The following is a 22168-nucleotide window of genomic DNA, read 5'->3' as shown; positions in this document are numbered from 1 at the left end:
ATGTTACCAGCAGATACTGTGGTTCTGTTACGGTTTGAGTGCTGAACACTTGACGGTCCCACGGTTGGCAAGTTGGAACTGTGAGATTCACTACGTGCACCACTGGTATTTTGTGGAAAAGCACATGTAAGATTCTGCAACAGTCTCTGCTGATACTCCTGCATGCGTGCATCCCTTTCTATGGCAGGAATAATTTCTGCAAATTTACTTTTGTACCGGGGATCTAACAGTGTGGCAACCCAGTAGTCAGGATTATTTCTAATTCTCACAATTCGAGGGTCATGTTGCAGGTAGTGCAGCAAGAAGGCACTCATGTGTGTTGCGCATCCAGGAGCACCAAGTCCCTGTTGTGTTGGTGGCGAGGTAACAATCATGCTTCCTTCCTCTGTCCTCTCCCCCCAACCTCGCACAACAGAAATGTGATCAAGGTCTCCCTCATCTGATGAGTCTTCCATCAGTTCGTCCTCCACTTCTTCCTGGGCTCCTGCACCTTCCTCACTAGTTTGGCTGCTACCATGCGCCCTGGTAAAATCATCTCCCCCACCCTCACATGCCTGCCGCCCTGGTGCTGCCGACCGTCTGGACCTTGCAGATGTTAGCCCTTCCGCATACAACTCCTCCTCCTCTACTTCCTCCACCTCCTCTGCTGACCTCATCTCTTGGCTGACTGTGGGTTGACAGTAAGTGGGATCTCCGACCTCATCATCATCACCCTGTGCGTTATCACACCCGTCGTCCTCAGAGCCAACCTGTTCCTGCCCTGACAAAAAACTAAAGTTGTCGCTCCAATCAGGTATTTGAGTCTTATCATCGTCTTCCTCATTGTCTCCACCAACAGGAGTTACAGTTTGGGAATGAGGGTCTACATTATGGTCAGAACCTTCTGCGTCTGGTCCTGGATCCGACTCATAAAGATTCTGGGCATCAGTGCAGATCATTTCCTCGTCTGGATTCACAGAAGCGCTGGAGTCGACCTCTGATTCCCAGGCTATAGTATGAGTAAACAGCTCTGCAGACTCAACCATCTGTTCTACCTCATACTCAGACGGGCAGCTGGAGATTTGGGAGCTGTGAGGAAGCAAGTGCGATTGGGGTGACACCTTTGAGGACTGGAGTATTTGTGATGTTGAAGTTGATGTGGAGGAGAGCCCACTTAAAGGAGCACTTGATATCCGTTGAAGCACCTGCTGTTTTTGTGCCTCATCTGGAATTTGTAGCGATTGGCGTGGCCGTAAGAAAGGGATCTTATCACATTGTCCGCTAAAAGAAGTAGACATTTTAGTTTGGCTGGAAGATGGTCTTTCTTCTGCACCTACCCCACGGACACAACCTTTTTTCCCCTTCCCAACACGCCTATTCCCCTTTCCACCAGCAGCAGGCCTTTTTCCACTCATTTTGGTGGTTAACTAATTCACAACTCTGGAGTTGTTTGCACAAAAAAACAATGGATGGTAACCGAGCAGAGCTGAGTGGCCAAACTGTGGTATTAGGCCAAAACTATTGGCTGGGTTAGATGCAGAAAAAAATTATTTTTAATTTGCAACCTGATGGAGGTCAGTATAGATGGACTAATAGACCAAGTCCCACACACCGCTAGAAGCCCAAATATTTTTTCAGAGCTAGATGCAGAAAATTTTTTTATTCAATTTGCAACCTGATGGAGGTCAGTATAGATGGACTAATAGACCAAGTCCCACACACTGCTAGAAGCCCAAATATTTTTTCAGAGCTAGATGCAGAAAAAAATTATTTTTAATTTGCAACCTGATGGAGGTCAGTATAGATGGACTAATAGACCAAGTCCCACACACTGCTAGAAGCCCAAATATTTTTTCAGAGCTAGATGCAGAAAAAAATTATTTTTAATTTGCAACCTGATGGAGGTCAGTATAGATGGACTAATAGACCAAGTCCCACACACCGCTAGAAGCCCAAATATTTTTTCAGAGCTAGATGCAGAAAATTTTTTTATTCAATTTGCAACCTGATGGAGGTCAGTATAGATGGACTAATAGACCAAGTCCCACACACTGCTAGAAGCCCAAATATTTTTTCAGAGCTAGATGCAGAAAAAAATTATTTTTAATTTGCAACCTGATGGAGGTCAGTATAGATGGACTAATAGACCAAGTCCCACACACTGCTAGAAGCCCAAATATTTTTTCAGAGCTAGATGCAGAAAAAAATTATTTTTAATTTGCAACCTGATGGAGGTCAGTATAGATGGACTAATAGAACAAGTCCCACACGCTGCTAGAAGCCCAAATATTTTTTCAGAGATAAATGAAGAAAAAAATTATTTTTAATTTGCAACCTGATGGAGGTCAGTATAGATGGACTAATAGACCAAGTCCCACACACTGCTAGAAGCCCAAATATTTTTTCAGAGCTAGATGCAGAAAAAAAATATTTTTAATTTGCAACCTGATGGAGGTCAGTATAGATGGACTAATAGACCAAGTCCCACACACCGCTAGAAGCCCAAATATTTTTTCAGAGCTAGATGCAGAAAAAAATTATATTCAATTTGCAACCTGCTGGAGGTCAGTATAGAAGGACTAATAGAACAAGTCCCACACACTGCTAGAAGCCCAAATATTTTTTCAGAGCTAAATGAAGAAAAAAATTATTTTTAATTTGCAACCTGATGGAGGTCAGTATAGATGGACTAATAGACCAAGTCCCACACACTGCTAGAAGCCCAAATATTTTTTCAGAGCTAGATGCAGAAAAAAATTATATTCAGTTTGCAACCTGATGGAGGTCAGTATAGATGGACTAATAGAATGATGCTATGCCCAAAAGATTTTACTTCACTAGGTGCAGTAAAAAAATTGGTATTCTATACACAGGTGGTATATCTTGCAACACAGATAGGCTACTCCACTGACTAACACACTCTGCAATAGGCCAAAAAGGATTAGCTTTGCTAGATTCAGCCAAATGCTGTGAAAAAAACTTGCACAGCACTGGCACAGACCTGCCTGGCAAAAACTGATAGGAACTGATGTAACCTAGTCCTGAAAAGGACTCCAATTACAATTAGTCTTTACTCCCACAATCTATCTATTTAAGAGCACAGACCTGCCTGATAAAAGTCGTAGGAAATGCTGTAACCTAGTCCTTAAAAGGACTGCAATCACAACTATTCCCTACTCCCAAGCTATCTGTATATTTGTGCGAAAATTGGCTTGAAATTAACAAGGTATAGCGCACACAGCAACAGCGGTGCCGTCTAACACGCAGCTGCAGCAGTGAGAAAATGGTGGCGACGGGGAAAATGGCTTGGTCTTATAGGGCAAGGACATGTGACATACACTGCCAATCACACATGCCCTTGCTTGTGTGAAAAAAAGCACTTCGCTCCGTGTGTGCGCTGCTGATAGGCTGACAGATTGCACCTCCCCACTGCAAATGCGGGAAAGAGAAAAAAAAATGGAGATCTTCATTGTTCCTGCAGAGATCCATCCCCTGCCCCTCCCCCCGCCCCGCTGTACACTCAAACTGCGTATTAACATTAATTTTCATCATTACTGAGAAAAAATCCAGTTATGATTTTGGTGCACGAACAGTTATCGAACATAACCTCGAACAGCCGAATTTTTCTCAAATTGTTCGTGTTCGCCGACCGGCTCGAACACCGCCCAAAACAGCTCGAATTTGAGATTGGCGAACAGTTCGAGTAGAACAACGCTCATCTCTATTCAGGACTCCACCAAGATGGTGAGCGGTGATGACGCCATATTTAGCGTCACCATCCCGCTTCTCTATCTTCTGAAAAGCTCTCTGCTCACAATCAAAGAGGATGTATTGCAGGCGGAGCACGATGAGATGGAGCAAGGAACCATACAGAGTGATTACACACAGCCAAGCCTCATCTCATCCCAATGTGGATTGGGTGACAATGAGAAAGAGGAGGAGGAGGAAGGACAGGAGCTAGTTTCATGCACTATACACGGTACTACCTGCACAGCTGTCATACCGTCTGTTCAGCGTGGATGGCCAGAGGACTGAGAGGAGGAGGAGGAGAGCATGGTCAGTCATCCTCTTGGTGAGGACACGGAAGTCTTGCCTCTTAGTAGTCTTGCACGCATGGCTGAGTTTATGTTACGCTGCCTTTCCCATGACCCTCGCGTTCTCAAAATTTTGGGTGACAGTCATTATTGGTGGTTGGTGACACTTCTAGACCCACGCTACAAGGAGAACTTTATATCTCTTATTCCTGAGGCGGACAGGTCTACAAAAATGGGGCTGTACCAGAAGGCCCTTGTTGCGGAACTATTAAAAAAATTCCCATCTGAAAACGCTGGCGGCAGAGGGCACACTTCATTGGACAACCAAGGAGTACAGGTGAGAGAGACACAACTTCAATCCAGCAGAGGCAGGGGAGCACTGTCAAAGTTCTGGGAGAGTTTTCTCAGACCCTCCCATCGCACAGGCCCTGGGGCGCCCGGTACTCTCACAAGGAGTGCAAAGTTTTGGAAGATGTTGAGGCAGTACCTTGCCGACCATACCAACGTCCTCCGTGATTCCACTGTGCCTTATAATTATTGAGTATCCAAGCTGGATACGTGGAATGAACTGGCTCTCTATGCCTTGGAGGTCCTGGCCTGCCCTGCCGCCAGCGTTTTATCAGAGCGGATTTTTAGTGCCCCTGGTGGAATTATAACTGATAAGCGCATCCACCTGTCAACTGAAAATGCTGACAGGCTGACTCTTATAAAAATGTACAAGGGCTGGATTGGGCCAGACTTCTCAACACCACCGAATTATAGCAGCGCAACATAAACTCAAATCCAGTGTCTTTTCTTGGGAGGTGTATTCCCATGCACCTTTTCACACCCACACATGGGTATACGCTTCCTGATTTTGGCTATTTGCTCTTGTCCTCCTCCTTCTCCTCATCCTCCACCACCATATCACCAGGGTGACCCTGGTCCGTGATGCAACACCCACATAATTTTTTTAAAGGGTGTTAATGATGCCCATAAAAAAAATGTATACAGTATGTTCATGTATACCCCCCAGGGGTAAATGTTTGTCAGCCCATACACTTAGTGCATGGGCATTACAAGTATAGGAGGCCCGCTCCTTTCTAATGGGAACATTTTTTTATGAGGCCCTCCTCCACGTCTCTTCCAAGGGGCATTGAAGTGCCTTCAAATTTTTGGCAGCCCTTGCATTCACTGCGTAGGCCAACACTATGGGAGACTCTCTCCTTCCTAATGGGAATTTGTCGTTACTGTGGCCCTGCTCTATGTCTCTTTAAATTGTTAGTGGGGTTTTTCCTAAATTTGGTCAGCCGTTGGACTCACTGCATACCCTATAGCAGACCCTCTCCTTTCTAATGGGAACATGTCATACTTGTTACTGTGGCCCTGCTCTATGTGTCTTTAAATTCTTAGTGGGGTTTTTCCTAAATTTGGTCAGCCGTTAGACTCACTGCATACCCTATAATTGTATAGCAGACTCTCTCCTTTCCAATGGGAATTTGTCATTACTGTGGCCCTGCTCTATGTGTCTTTAGTTTCTTAGTGGGGTTTTTCCTAAATTTGGTCAGCCGTTAGACTGACTGCATACCCTATAACTGTATAGCAGACTCTCTCCTTTCTAATGGGAATTTGTCGTTACTGTGGCCCTGCTCTATGTGTCTTTAATTTCTTAGTGGGGTTTTTCCTAAATTTGGTCGGCCGTTAGACTCACTTCATACCCTATAACTGTATAGCAGACTCTCTCCTTTCTAATAGGAATTTGTTGTTACTGTGGCCCTGCTCTATGTGTCTTTAGTTTCTTAGTGGGGTTTTTCCTAAATTTGGTCAGCCGTTAGACTGACTGCATACCCTATAACTGTATAGCAGACTCTCTCCTTTCTAATGGGAATTTGTCGTTACTGTGGCCCTGCTCTATGTGTCTTTAATTTCTCAGTGGGGTTTTTCCTAAATTTGGTCAGCTGTTGGACTCACTGCATACCCTATAACTGTATAGCAGACTCTCTCCTTTCTAATGGTAACATGTCGTACTCGTTACTGTGGCCCTGCTTTATTTGTCTTTCAGAGTCCCTCCATCATCAATGAAACAGGATGTGTCTGATGATGTGTCACACACCACATTGCCAGATAAGGTTGTAAAATGTTAAAATGACATTTCCCGGTGAATTCATTTGCCTTAAAAAATAATGTAAAAAAAAAACCAGTAGGATCTTTCTTTAGTATAAAAACAGAGTCACCAATGTAACCTCAATGTAATCACATAGTTCAGCTCCTGCACCTCCTCCTCCATCTCCGAAATGGCCACATCAGTCACAAGCTGAAAGCACGGCAGCACTGCCTTGGCCAAGCGGCAACAGGCTGTGTTGAAGATAACATGCTTAATGCTTAGGTGACAAACCGTCCAGCGCTGCAGAGTTGTTGAAAGCTGTAACACAGCTGCTTGATCTGTGGCTCTCATCGCTGAACATACAGCCAGGCATGGTCATGTGTGACAATGGGCGGAACCTGGTGATGGAGAAATGACAGCCGGAGTAGATACGGTTTCCCTCTATGCCAGTCCTTTCACCCGAGCTAAAGAATATGGCTGTGGTGAAATACAACTCCCATTGAGAAGCTGTTTCAGAATGAAAAACATTGGGCCCACCAGAGGATTTGATTCTGAGGGCTCACCTTTCTCCCCCGCTCAAGAGCCCCATAGCAGCTGCAAAAGTTAGCGCTATCATGAACTCTCCTGATGTAGAAGCCAGGGCACACCAGAGGGTTCTCTGGTAGGATCGTCCAACCCTGCCGAGAAGCAGTCCTGGCTAAGAAAAGTGTGTGTGGCTGCTTTTTTACTGAGGTGGAAACCCACGCAAACACGGGGAGAACATACAAAATCCTTGCAGATGTTGTCCTTGCTGGGATTTGAACCCAGGATCCCAGCACTGCAAGGCTTCAGTGCTAACCATTGATCCAATGTGCTGCCGTTCACCCTCTGATATCTAACAGGCTGGAGAAACGTGCACCTACTGCCACTCTATCTTCAGCTCCTTTGTAAGAAACTAATGTATTTGGGCAGCCACTCAGTCTACCAAATAAAATTCCTGAGAAGGAAATTGGGGAAGGCTTCGCTACTGGTACTGGGGGAAGTGCTAATACCATGGCGTCGTACCATAGTTTACTGGAAATATTCCAGGCTGTTAGGAGGCAAGCAGATTCCCACAGAAAAGTACCAGCAGTAATGTTCAGGGACCCGCTCTTGTAGAAGGCGGAGACAACACCGGGAGAAATAGTGGCGGCTGGGGACCGAGTATGGACATGAGGCATGAGGTTGTGAAAAGCTCCCGCCTCCACGAGCCTAAAAGGCCACATTTCAATTGAAAGCAGCTTTATAGGACTTCCTGGGAGAAATGACAGCTGGGTAGATATGGTTTCCCAAGTCCTTTCACCAAGCTAAAGAATATGGCTGTGGTGAAATACAACTCAGCAAAAAAAGCTGTGGACTGGCTCCGTACCGTCCCTGGCCACATTTACCTGTCCATGTGTTTGTGGTTAGGCAGTCCTTCCCACTAAGGGCACTGGGGAGGGCATGGGTAATGTTGTGGGACCCGTGCTTGTGGAAGGCGGAGACAACACTGGGAGAAACAGTGGCGGCTGGGGACCCGGCCGCCGCCGACATGAGGTTAAGAAAAGCTTCTGCCTCGACAAGCCTAAAAGGCCACATTTCAAGTGCAAGCAGCTGTCAAAAATTTGGCAGTATAGTATTGCAGCCTGTGGGTGGGTGGCTGGCTGGCTGCATACTTGCCCTTGCATTCCAAGGAATGGGGTAGGGACAACTGAACGCTGCAGTGGGACAAGGACGTGGACGGTGATTGTTGCAAGTCTGCAACGACAGGTGAAGGTCGGGAGGCATCTTCGCATGCGCCAAGGATCACTTATGATGGGTACACTTTTAGGCAGTGACCTGGGAGTCAGAGATGCTTCCAGAGGTCTTCCCCATCCTGTTCCCATGTCTTTTCAGCACTGTATGCATGTGTCTGATGATGTGTCACACACCACATGGCCAGATAAGGTTGTAAAATGTTAAAATGACATTTCCTGGTCAATGCATTTGTCTTGGTTGAAAGCAATGCAAAAGTGCAAAAATGCATCAAAAACGCTACGTATGAACATAGCAAAAGGTGTGGAGGAGTATTTTTGCTTTTGGTTATTTATTTTGCCTTATATACAAGTCATTACCCTGGAAAGGATGTTCCTTAACATATTTCCCAGGAAAATCCATTTTGGTTTCGTTTTTGTATGTTTTATTGTGAGTCCGTAAAAGTGGCGTAATACTCTGACCACATTGTTGACAGCAGTGATCTGGGAGTCAGAAATGCTTCCAGGGGTCTTCCCCATGCTGTTCCCATGTCATTTGAGCACTGTTCCCATCGATTTGGGCAATTTTTAGGCCCTCTGCAGACCGCCGGGGGGAGCCGCATGAAAAATGCTTGAGTTTCCCATAGACTTACATTGGGCTCGTTGCTCGGGTCGAGCACCCGAGTATTCCAATTTGCTCGACCCGAGCAACGAGTACCCGAGCATTTTAGTGCTTGCTCATCACTACTCAACTGTCAATCAGGAGAGCACTGCCCCTTGGCAAGCAGGAAGGCAGGAGGTAGGGGAGGGGTGCACTCCTGAAGATTAATGTTGAGAACAACCATGTAACTTTGATTCCAAGTTTCCCTACTTTGTAATATATTCACTACATTTTCTTTCACCTCTTTGTGAATGTGAAAATGGTTTGAAGAACATGAAAACAGTTAGGTTGTTGACTTGGCCTCCAATTTCCTGTTATCTCAGTCCTATCAAGCATGTGCAGCATTTGCTGGAAAAAGAGGTCTGAATAATGAAGGGTCCATCTCTCAAATTATTTAAAAACGTAAATGATCTACTGCTAATACTCTGGTGGCAGATAATACTGAACACCTTTATAGATCTCGTGGCGTACATGCTGTACTGGGTCAACGCTGTTGTGAAGGCACAAGGGGGTCCTACACTCAGAAACACACATACATATTTACATATTTAAAAAAATAACACGTGATGATGTCTCCTTTCTTTTCCTTTTGTCACAAAATAGTCAGAAATGAGTGCCATAAAATTCATTATTTGAATGTGTGTTGTTAGTTATGCAAAAGATTTTTTTTACTAAATCAATATTTTTCAAACCAAGAGTGGAGATAAAGATGGACACATCTATACATATTATGGTGGACCAGTGGTTCGCACGGTTGCCTTGCAACTCTGGGTTCATAGGTTAGAGTTTGACTAAAAGCAACAGAAGCATGGAGTTTATGTTTGCTCTGTGCTTGTGTGGTTCTTACTCTACAATCTAAAAAAAATCTGATTAATTTAGAATTTAGATTGTAAACATAAATAGAAATCACAGGGGCCCATGGCAAAAGTCCTATTTGACCTCCACCTCTCTCCACACCCTCAAAAAATATTTGGTAGAATAGTCAGGCTCACAGCTCCCCACTTTTAAAAACAGCACAGTAATTATGCCCCTACTGAACCCCCTTAGTGTTTTCACCCTCCAGAATACCCCTTTCACAGCCTTTATAGAATATGATGCACACAAGAATGCCCTCCATCATAGTATAATACACCAACAGTGAATTCCCCTCACAAGTTGACCCCACAGTACCTTGCACACACAAAATATGATGCCTCCACAGTGACCCCAACACAGTATATACCCTCTCAGAGCATGAGGTCCCCATAGTTCCCCCACACAGAGTATCATGGCCCACATAAACAGTATGGTGCCCCCACACAGTATAACTTCCCCACACAGTATGATGGCCCCCACACAAAGTATAATGGCCCACACAGACCCACACACGGTATCATGACCCCTCACTGACTATGATAGCTCCCTCAACATGCTATATACACTATGCAGTCCCTACAGGTCCCTATATAAAGTATGATGTCCCCTTAACTCTCCTTATGCAATATGATGGCCCAGAGACAAACGTATACACAGTATGATGGCACACAGCTCCCATATACACAATATGATGGCTTCCCCAATCCCCTATACAACAGTATGATTTCCCAACAGCCCCTCTATGATTCCCCCCACAATTATATACATGATACATATGTACATACCTAGTTGTTCTTCTGTTTCTTTGACAGGAGAAGAAATGAATTAAGGATCACAACCAGCATCAACTGACCCCCAAATGTGAACACCTTTCTTTGTGTAACTCAGTTTTTTATATTGGCGGCTCATGTTTCCAAGACGGCCTAAACTGGAATATTAAAATTGCTGTGTTGTAACTGGATCGTGGGCTAATTAGAGGCGAGTACCCTCCATAAAGCAAATAGGAAAGATTCAGCTTAGCTACAGTGACCATCTGCTAACTCTTTGAATCTCAGACTCACCAAGCAGAAGGGTGTAATGGTTGACACCTATGTATTCTCAGCAATATCCCCCTTTGTTCTGGGTTCCTTTAATACCAGCAAATCTACATTATGCCCCTTTTGTATAGAGACCATACTGTGGATGGCAGACTCAAATCAATGTAACTTTACTGCTGTTATATATTTCCCTAAAATTATACATTTCATTTACAATAATGTTGTCCCCACAGCTCCCGTATATGTCATAAGGACCCTCACAGCTCCCCTATCAACAGTATAACGTCCCCACAGCTCCATACATACAGTATGATGGGCCCCACAGCTCCCCTATATAGAGTAAGATGGCCCCGACAGATCTCCTATGTGAAGTATTTGGTACCCACAGCTCCCTACATACAGAAAAATATCCCCACAGTTTCCCTCTATATAGTATGGGGGCCCCACAGTTCCCCCATATGTAGTAAGGGGTATCTTATATGCACTGTGATGTCCCCACAGTTCCTCTATATGTCTTGTGATGGCTCCACAACTCACCTACATGCACTAAGGTGGCTCTAATTGTTCACCTATATAGAGTATGACCACCCCCATGGCTCTCCAAATGCATAATGGGGGCACAACTGCTAACCTATATGCAGTGTGATGCCTACATCTAGTGACTGCATCATGCCTGCTGCATTCAGTTTCAGACACACAGGCTGAACAGCCGAAGAGGGAGCTATCATCTCTATCCTCCACCATTGTATTCAACAGTGTCTGCCGTAGTTAGCGAAAAGATTATCCTGGACTCGGGTCCAGCGGTCACGAGGTCTGCTGCTAAGCACACCACTGATAGAAATCTCAGGGCCTTCTAGTGGGCTGGTTTGTCCATGGTTGCATTACATTTACCGAGATGAAATCTTTACTCATATGGAGATATGGAGCCCAATTAACCCTGCTCCTTTATGTGTAGCTCCAGCTGCACAGCTGCCTAAGCGCCCATCAGCTGCCTTAACTGCGGAAGCTTCCAGTGGATTCACCTTCAGAGGGATATAGCTGTAGGGAGGCAGCAACTGATTCACTGTGTTACACAATTAGCCATTGTGACTGTACTGGCTGATTACACAAACCAATAGGAACAGTTTGGCAGGACTGAGTCAGCAGGGATCAGATGGCAAACAGCAATAGGGTGAAAAAGCCCCCATTACGCTCTCATTTTTTAAATGCAGAAATCTACTGGAGCTGCAGGCATTCCCTCTGTTTCTCCACTTGTACCCTTAAGGTATTTTACATTATATACTGCAAGGTGGCTGTTAGACACATAGTGGGATGTTAGTTAAACCTGGAATAATGTTTTAGTACATATAGGACTAAAAGGGGTTAATTGGCCATGATAGGGCCAGATCTTAATGTGAGCTGCTGAAGAGCTGTGAGAGATGGTTTCTCACCATATCTCCACCCCTGGGTGTGGTTCACTTTGTAAATTGTGGCCTGTTTGTCTCACACAAGTCAGTGTGTATGGAGGTGTGTAGACCTCCTGGATTGTGTGTCTTTGCTAAAAGACTAAGAAGCTGGTCTCTGTGCCAAGTGAGCAAACCAGCACTATTGTATGGACTTTTTACTTTAGGTTTCACTTTGTCCTGGACAAGGGCTGTATTTGAGTTTCCTGTGATGGGTTTTTTGAGGACTGAAATAAACCAGTTCCTGTGATACCTCACATCGCTCCCAAGTGAGTAGCATGGTTACAATATTTAGAGAAAATTCAGTATTAAATAGAGCAGTAAGGATTTTATTAGATTTATTACATTTCACAAATTAATGTCCCAAGTGCTCAGGTCCTGAATTTGGGCTGGGTAAAGAAGAGATCCAAAGAATAAAATAAAAAATTCTTTATTGAGAGAAATACATAAAAATATGATTAAAATAGCAGAGTACCTTCTAATGGGGATGCCACTGAATCCTGACAATAATCAACAATATTACTGGTATAGAATTATCTCAAAAAATGGGTTCTTACTACAGTATATACACAGGGTTCAATAACCCCCCATCTGAGAAATACATGGTACGTAGTATAAACTATACAAACCAATCCAGGAAAACATATAAAGTACGTGGGAGCAAGGTAAAACAAATAGAACACTGGCAGTGTATACTGACACCAGTTACTGACAGACATACGACTGTTATCAAGAACAATATAATCTTATAAAAAGTGTCACATGATTTAAATAGATTTATCCATTCAAGACAATAATTATATTTAAGTGTCAATATAATATAGCATTACACATACCAATTGGCATTTCAAAAAAATATATGACGTGTCAAGGACAACATGTGAACATACAATTAATGAACCGTCTATAGGTACATTGGTAGCTAGAAGTAGGAGAAAAGTAGATGATGTCAGGAGGTTACCAGCACGGCATCCCCTCACCCCGATGCACGTTTCACTATTTGCTTCTTCCTGTGGGCATCTCTTTCTGAGGCTCCATAGAATTACATTGTAAAAGCCACTAACGGGTCACGCAGAGCGCAGTATAACTGTCACAGTTTGGCAAAACATTTTTATTTTGGGAGAGGAAGATTTTTGACGATGTTATGTGGTATAATAGGCAACTATATATCAGTATTTAGTCCATAGAAAGCAGTGCATACCTGCAACACAGTGGCTCAGTGGTTAGCACTGTTGCTTTGCAGTACTTGGGTCAACATCTGCAAGGAGTTCTCCCTGTGTTTGCGTCAGTTTCCTTCCACTCCAAAGATATACTGATAGGGATTTTAGATTTTGAGCCCCAGTAGGGACAGCGATAATGATGTATGTAAAGCGCTGTGTAATTAATGGTGCTATATAAGTGAGTAAAATAAATAAATCTTTTTTTTGTAACTATTACATTTTTGAAAGCAAAACAGAAAAGCTGAGTTTGGTCATGTGTAAATGTGGGTTTTGCTGTCATCTAGTGGCCAAAGCTTGAACTAACAGGATGGTCATTTTAGAATCAATTTTCATGTGAATAGTGATACCTTAAAACATACAGTACATCCAAACTTTTTAAAATAACAAATTTTACTTTTCGCTAAGCCAGTACCCTAAACTTGTCCTATCCATTATATGTACCAACACAGAAATCTAGCTCTTGGTGAAGTCCATTACTGTTCCCACACAGTATGTACCATTTCATGGCCCTCACAGTGCCCACCATATACACTATGATGCCCCCATAGTGCTCCCCATAAAGTATGATGCTTCCACAGTATATTCCCCCTTGGACAATTTGATGACCCCCACAACTCCCCACACAGTAACAAAGCATGATGTTCCCACAGTTCCCCATACAGATCATCACACAATATGATGCCATTACAACTCCCCACACATAGTATGATGTCCCCACAGCTCCCAAACGCAGTATGATGCCCCCACAGCTCACACATAGTATGATTCTCCTACAGTTCATTCCCCCACACAGTAGGATGCCCTATTAATTCCCACACACATTATGATGGCCTCACATCATCTCTACACAGAGTTTGATGCCCCCACCAGGGGAAGATATATAATTGGTGCAATCTGTGCATCCACAAAGGAGCCCAAGAGGTCAGGGGAACCATTTCCTCTAAAGCAGGTGGAATTATGCATTTTGATGAGCCTTTGGACTGCAAAGGACCCATATACTGTTCTTGCACAGGGACTCTTTTCTGTCTGTTTCTACCAGTGGCCCCCACAATAAATTCACCACCTACAGTATCATGCCCCATCAGCCTCCACACAGTATGATTCCCCATCAGCTCCCACACACAGTATGATGCCTTCACAGCATCCCTACATGCAGTATGATACCCCACAGTACCGTCCTACAGCCCATCATACAGTCTGATGTCACAACAGCTGACCACACTCAGTATGCTGTCTCCCACAATATGATGCCCCCAGTGTCCACCACAAAGTATCATGAGAATGACGCGCCCCCTGGGCCATGGGGGTTACTTGGCAGCCGGGCCTATGGATGCTGGTGGGGTATATCACGGCGGCTGGCCCGGTCCGTGGCCCAGGGCGGTCAACAAAACGGGGAATGATATTTGTAAGGGGTTTGTAGTTTTAGGAAGTGTTCGTGACGCCACCTGTGGAATGCGGCCAAAGGGAGCCGCCACTGCGGAGCAGTCCTCTGAAGCTGATGTTACTGCAGCAGGGATGGTGTGGCTCTCCACAGGAAGAGCTAGCTCCAAGGCAGTGTAGATATAGTTGGTTGCACTGGGTGTTGTAGTGCAGGGGGAAAGATGGCACAACTTAAATAAGGGACGGAGGCAGTGCGGTGCAGTCATCCGAGTCTTTACTCACAGTTGTTAAGTTCCTCAGGTTGCACTGTCCAGCTTACAGCCTCCCACGTCGTGCTGCATTCACCAGACCGGGGGTTCAGCTCTTCCTCAGGTAGGTTAGGAGCACCTGACGAAACCCCGCTTTCTTGTGTTCCTCTCTACACCGACTTCACGCTGGGTCTTCTCCCTCCTGCCCTGCGCTTCCCCACTCTCAGTCCCGCTCGGGTCCTCTGAAGTCCCTCCTGTCTAACTGGAGTTCCCGGACCTGCTTGACCCTCACAGAGATTAGAATGAGACTTTGGCAACTGAACTACAAAAGCCAGAAGCCTCCGGTTTTTCCAGCCGAGACCTGGAGTAACACGGCTGGTCCAGGGGCCGGTGACCTTCTTGCAGCCTGATCCCTCTGTCTTCTGACAGATTCGGGGCGTACGGGTGCCGTCCTGCACTCGCCGTACCCCCTGGGATCCCTTCTATAGATTGGAGCCTTCCTCCTCTGCTCCCCTCCTGGGCCTCTAGCACTAGGCCCTACTTGTGGAGCAGAGCTCCTAAAGAGACTCTGCTCCCAGACTGTCTTCACTCTCTCCTCTCACTGACTGATCTGCCACCCTAAGATGGCTTCCCATTATATATCTCCTACAATGGTGCTGCCCTAAACTGCTTCCTCCACCCACACCCACTACTGGTTCCCCCTACCTTTGGGTTCCCCCCACTCCAGCCAGGGACAGGGCTCAGCAGGAAACACATTGCATCTTGCCCTTCCAGCCAGCCTGGAGCAGTGTAGTGTTGAATGTGGGTGTTGGGGTTCCGGGCAGCACTCCCTCCTTACCTGAGAGAAGGAGACACCACACCTCTGGGTGAGGTGCAGTACCTCTGTGGCGACTGAACCCTCAGGGGCGCCACACTTACAGTGCCCTCAAACATAGTATGATGCAACTACAGTGCCACCACAAACAATATGATGTCCCTACACTGCCCCTACAAACAGTATGATGCCCCCACTGCCCTCCAGACAATATGATAGCCCCACTCCTCTCCACACACAGAATTACGTAGCCATCCACACAGTCACTCCACACAGTATGATGCCTCCAGATCCCTTACACTTGGTGATGCCCCCACACCCAGCAAGATGCTTACACATGCAGTATGATAGTCCCACAGCCTGCTACACGGTATGATTTCAATGCAGTATCTCCATACAGCTTTCACACTAGATGATGCCGCTAAAGTATCCACGCACATATTGGATACCTCACAGTCCTCACAACACAATATGATGCCCCCACAGTCCACCTCCACACACTGTTTGATGCTGTCAATGTCCATACCACACAGTATGACTTAGATACAGTTGAAGTTGGGACATACTGACTACCTCCCAGGATAGTTCCTCATACTTGTACTTCTCAACAACTTTGTCCCTGACTTGTTTGGAGATCTCCTTGGTCTTCATGGTGTTGTTTGGTTAGTGGTGCCTCTTGTTTAATGGTGTTGCAGCCTCTGTGGCCTTTCAGAAAAGGTGTGTATATACTGACAGACCATGTGACACTTAGATTACACACAGGTGGACTTTTTTTCACTAAGCATGTGACTTATGAAGGTAATTGCTTGCACCAGAAATTTTTAAGGGCTTCATAGCAAAAGGGGTGAATACATATGCACATGCCAATTTATACTTATTTGATCCTATAAATTAAATTTATGCCTATATTTTTGTCACTTCACCAACATAGACTATTTAGTGCTGCTGATGCATCACACACAAATCAGATAGCAAAAATATTTAAGTACAGGTTGTAATGTAACAAAATAGGTAAAAAGTGAATACTTTTGCAAGCCACTGTATAGTATAGGTGATTGATGAAAAGGATTTTCAAGAGTTTTTATTATATGATTCTTCAAAATGACGTTTCGGCCTCATATGGCCTTCATCAGAACTGTAAATTTAATTAACATAATTATATATATGAGTCTAAACCCCATATTAAAAAATATACAAACAACAGTTAATACATATAAGAATCAAATTTTGTATACTGAATGTGGAGATAAAGTAAGTATTCAATAGGGATAATTCATGATGTAAAGGACAATGGCTGCTTGTGTGACGCTCACAGCCCTCACCCTGGGAAGTGGGGTTACTCAGAGCCGGGTCAGATGTTGGGGGTGGGATGGAGTCGTGGCCTAGACCTGTTCCGTGCCCAGGGCGGTCACATAAAAGATGTAATGGGCTTTCAGGGTTGAGTGGTATTTCGACTACGCCACCTACGGTTTCCGGTGATGGACACCAGCGCTGTCTCAGTCCACTGAGGCTGGTCTTGCTGACAGCTAAGATGGGACGGCTCCCCGCAGGCGGAGCGGGCCTCAGGGCAGTGTGAGGAAGGGATGGTGGGTGCAGTGCCGCGCAGTAAATAACAGGCTGAAGCGGGGTGTGAAGTCATCCAGGGATTTTACTCACATTAAGATGAACTTTAGCCGCAAAGCTTCCCTCTGCTCCTCGCGGCGCGCTGCGGCCACCAGGAAGGGGGTCCAGCACTTTCCAGATAGATCAGGAGCACCTGTCAAGACCCCGTTTGTGTGTTCCTCTTCTTCTCCCTCACTTTCTCCTTCTCCCTGCTTGTGTCCCCCTCTGGGATTCACTAAGCCGCCGGGCTTTTCCAACAGTGACGTGAAGTACACAGTCAGATATCGGGGGCCGGTCACCCCTCTTGCAGCAGGAGTCCCTCTGGCCTGGCCAGAGTGAAGAAATACAGGTGGCGTATGCCGCTCCGTCCTTATCCCCCAGGGATCCTTTTGCCTGTGGAGTTTGTCTCCTCTGCTCCCCTCCAGGCCTTCTTAGGTAGGGACCTTGACCGGGTAGAGTCAGCCGTTAACTCTTGCCCGCTCCTCGCCTCAAGACCAGAGCACGAGGACCGTGTCCCCATCAACTGCAGGTTCACACAGAAAGCCACGTTCAGTGATGAAGATCACAATCAAAGACCTTGAACCTAAGATGGCCGAAGATTATATATGATGCTATTAGTGCATCCAAAAAGTGTGTCCTCCACCCTCACCCATTACATGGTTCCCCCTATCTTTGGTTCCCCCCATCTCCTCTATCCCGGCTGGGGCAGCACCCTGGTGCCTTAAAGCCCCCCTCAGGACAGGAGTGGTGTAGTGTTGAATGGTGAATTAGGGTCCTGAGAAGTGCTCCATCCTTACCTGGAAGAGGAGATACCACACCTCTATCTGAGGTGCAGTACCCCTGTGGCGACTGAACCCTCAGGGGCGCCACATTTGTAACAGGAGTGATTCACAAACATGAAACGAAATAGTATACATAACAGCAAAATCCAGCAATATCTATCAATATATCGTTCGTTATGAATCATTGTGAGTCATTATAAATCATTATTACCAGGGTTCTGCCCAGTGGATGTGTGGAAAAACCAACCAATGGCTGTAAAAGAGAAAGACATACCACAGATCACTATGTAAGTGCACACAACCTCATTACAACAGATGTATATGATTTCAAAACCAAAATGCTGCTCACCCGGGTCACAGAAGAAGTTGAAGTAGTTAATTGGCGCTTGTATGAGAAAAGCACTACCGTGCTATAAGGAATGCGCTGTGTGCCCAGGGGATCGAGCATGTTTTTATACTACTTCTGTACTTCCGGAACGCGGCGCTGATCGAGCGCCAGGGGATCACATGATTAACTTCTAGGCGCGTCACCGGAATGACGCGTCGGGGGAAATATGTCGCCGCTAGGCGCCATGTTGGTGGGGTAATAATAGTGTCACATGATCAGTGGTGTGGCGCCTCCCCAGAAGTGACATGCCATTTCGGTGTGCAACTGACAGAGAAGTCAAAGACTGAGCAGAATAATGGAAGGCATATTTAATATGGTAATACAAAAAACAATGATTAAATATAATTATACTGACTGCAAAAGCATTATTCGATGGAAATGGTAATAGAATAGGGAATGGAAATATGAGTATAAGAAGAATGAATAGGACAAAAAAAGAAAGAAAAGAGAATTAGATGATACAGAAAATACATAGAGAAAAAACTGAGAGATAATAAAAATTGGATAATATGGAAAAATAGAGTAAAAATAAAAATAAATAAAAAAAGAAGGAAGGGGTAAAAGGAAAGGGGGGGAAGGTCAAGGGGAAATAAAAATAATAAAAATAAAATTGAAAATAAAAAATAAAAAATGAAAAATGAAAAATAAATAATAAAAAATAAAATAAAAAATAAATGAAAATAAAAATAAAAATAAAAATAACAAATAAAAAATGAAGAATAATAAAATATAATCACAAAAATTCATTATTGATACAAAAATGTTATCATACCAACCAGTTTGATGGTGGGACTCAATTTTGACGGCTCTATTGTGAAAATGAATGAGAAAAAAAAAAGGGGGAGAAAAAATTAGATAAAACTTGAGATTTCATAATCCCTATTCAGTCTCCTTGGTTCTAAGGTGTCCAATCTATGTATCCAAAAGGATTCATGGTGTTTTAATGTTTTAATTATATTGCCTCCTCTCCTAGGAACTGGCACATATTCAAGAACTTGGAATTTAAGCTGAGCTATGCTATGCTTCACACGCTCAAAATGAGATGGAATAGGCAGATAAGTCTTACCACAACGGATACTCAATTTGTGCTGCGATATGCGGTCTCATATATGCTGGGTGGTCTCCCCAACATACACGAGACCGCATGGGCACCTTATAGCATAAATAACGAATGAGGAATCGCATGTATAAAAATCTGTAAAATTAATAGCTTCCCCCGTGTGGGGATGAAAGAATTTATCACCCTTTTGCACATTATTACACTGTGGGCAATGCAAACAGGGTAACGTTCCCCTTTTAGGAGTATGTAGGAACGTTTGTCTAGAGAGTATCCTTCTAGAGCCAATGTCCGCTCGTACCAGTCTATCTCGTAAATTAGTGGGTCGCCGAAAGCATGGCATAAAGAGTAATTTGAATTCATCAATTGAAGGATAACTATCCTGTAGAATATGAAAAAATTTGCGTATGCTCTTATGTATCTTATACATAAATGGGTGAAAAGTATGTACAAGAAGAATTCTCTTCCCTGATTGTTCCCTACGGGAGTTAGACCTATACCTATATTTCGTCAGTAAGGCCTGTGGATATCCCCTATTCAGAAATTTAGTCTCCATCTCATCTAGACGTGCGATTTTAGTCTGGGGAGCTGAGACAATCCTAGTTATCCGACCAAACTGAGATATGGGCATAGATTCCCTTGTAGCTCTCGGGTGGCAACTTGAGAAATGTAGTAAATTATTGCGATCAGTTTCTTTCACAAAAAGATCCACCTCCAAATGCCCATTAGTCTTTTTGGTAACTCTTGTGTCCAGGAAACTGACTGTCTCGGCATCATGATGTAAAACAAACTGTAATTCTGACCATAATTGATTCAATTGGGTGTGAAACATAAGGAGGGAGTCCAATGAGCCCCGCCATATGCAAAAGATATCATCTATATAACGTCGCCACAATATGGCGTTTTGCTGAAAAAGATGGTTCGTATAGATGAATTTTTCTTCGAAATGAGCCATAAAACAATTAGCATATGGCGGGGCTACATTGGACCCCATCGTTGTACCCTGCACCTGGAGAAAAACGCTATCACCAAACATGAAAAATTTTTCTTTTAAAACTATGTTCAGGAGTTCTATACAGAAATCCACCTTGTTCCTATTATCCAACGAGGAAGAGAACAAGTCTTCCACCGCCTCTAAGCCTTTATGGTGTTTTATCGACGTATACAGACTACTGACGTCCCAAGTTACTAAAATGGAGTGGATGGGTACCAATTTTATCGTCTGAATTGTTTTAATAAAATCGCCTGTATCCAAGATGACTGATTTAGTATTCCTAACTAGAGGAGACAAAACTTTCTCTAGTAGGATACTGAGTGGTGATAGGACAGAATCTGTGGATGCTACAATGGGACGTCCTGGTGGTTTATAAAGTCTTTTATGCACCTTAGGTAGCACATAAAAAACCGGGGTGATGGGGTGATGATTAATTAGAAATTCCCCTACTTTTTTGTCAATTGTACCGTTCCCCAAGAATTTTTCCACAGTTGTCTTTATCTTTGAAGCTATTTTGGATGTGGGATTGGACGCTAATGGTAAATAGATATTAGTATCGGATAATTGGCGAGTAACCTCCTCCATATAGTCTTTGAGATCCATTATGACCACTGCTCCGCCCTTGTCTGCAGGCTTTATGATTAACTCTCTATCTTTGATCAGGGATTGCAGGGCCAAATGTTCAGAATTGGACATATTAGCAGGGCAATTGAGCTTGCCACTAGAGATGCCTTTTTTAAAAAGGTCAACCTCCCGATTGATCAGACCGATAAAGGTCTCTACAGGTGGACTATTCTTTAAAGGCATGAAACTGCTCTTGAGGGTAAGACCCAAGTTGCACAAATTAAATAATGTAGAAGCAGTGGTAGTTGGGGCAGATGCGGGAGTCTGATCCATACCAAAATGTATTTTCAATCGTATGATAGTCCCACAGTCTGCTACACGGTATGATTTCAATGCAGTATCTCCATACAGCAACTAAGACAGAAACAAAATAAATAAAATAAATAAATACCCTGCTGTAAATAAATAAGTAAAAGCAATAGGTGTACCTTTTTTATACCAGTACTAAGTAGCAAGTATTTGTGAAGTGTAAAAGAAATGATACATGGTTTTCTAAATACTTAAAAAATATATATCTGAAAATTGTGATGCACATTTGTAGTCTGATACCCCTAAAAAATAATCCTGAGCCATCAACTGCCTCCACAAGTCCTCTAGCTAGTAAATTGACTCCCCCATGTATGATTTATTCTCAGTATAATTACAGCTTTTCTGTGAAGGCCTGAGACGTTTGTTTGAGAACTTTAGGTATCAAACAGCATTATGAAAACCAAAGAAAACACCAGACAAGTCAGTGATAAAGTTGTGGAGAAGAGTAAACCAGGGTTAAGTCTGGCCTTTATGGAAGAGTGGCAAGAAGAAAGACATTTTTTAAAGCAAGCCATAAGAAGTTCCATTTGCAGTTTGCAAAAAGCCATGTGGGGGAACCAACTAGCATGTGGAAGAAGGTGGTCTTGTCAAATATGACCAAACTTTTTGGGCTAAATTCAAAATGCTATGTGTGCCAGAAAACTAACACTGCACATCACCCTGAAAACACCATCCCCACTATCAAACATGGCGGTGGCAGCATCATGATGTGGGGATGCTTTTCTTCATCAGGACAGGGAAGTTGGTCAGTGGTGATTGGAAAATGGATAAAGCTATATTCAGGGAAATGCTGAAGGAAACACTGTCGGAGGCTGCAAAAGACTTGAGACTGGGTCGTAGGTTCACCTTCCAGCAAGACAACGGCCCTAAACATATTGCTGCAATTGAATGGTTTAGATCAAAGCTTATTCATGTTTGAATGGCCAAGT

At 44.1% G+C, this 22168-nt stretch overlaps 1 protein-coding gene across 1 annotated transcript in view; it reads right to left on the bottom strand.

Moving 5' to 3' along the window:
* The window catches only part of LOC141167251 (laminin subunit beta-4-like), a 409239-nt gene that overhangs the window by 356633 nt on the left and 30438 nt on the right, over window positions 1-22168 (bottom strand). The window contains exons 5-6 of the mRNA XM_073654690.1: window positions 19813-21284; window positions 19517-19694 (exon numbers count right to left, since the gene is read on the bottom strand). Of these exons, the coding sequence (XP_073510791.1) occupies window positions 19517-19694; window positions 19813-21284 (1650 nt within the window). The remainder of the gene's footprint in view (window positions 1-19516; window positions 19695-19812; window positions 21285-22168) is intronic.

Source organism: Phyllobates terribilis, unplaced genomic scaffold (genome assembly GCF_046119375.1).
Source record: "Phyllobates terribilis strain yellow unplaced genomic scaffold, ASM4611937v1 Scaffold_11__3_contigs__length_659146591, whole genome shotgun sequence".
NCBI classification, from domain to species: domain Eukaryota; kingdom Metazoa; phylum Chordata; class Amphibia; order Anura; family Dendrobatidae; genus Phyllobates; species Phyllobates terribilis.
The sequence above is the reverse complement of the archived record's forward strand: the minus strand, read 5'-3'. Positions and strand labels throughout refer to the sequence as shown.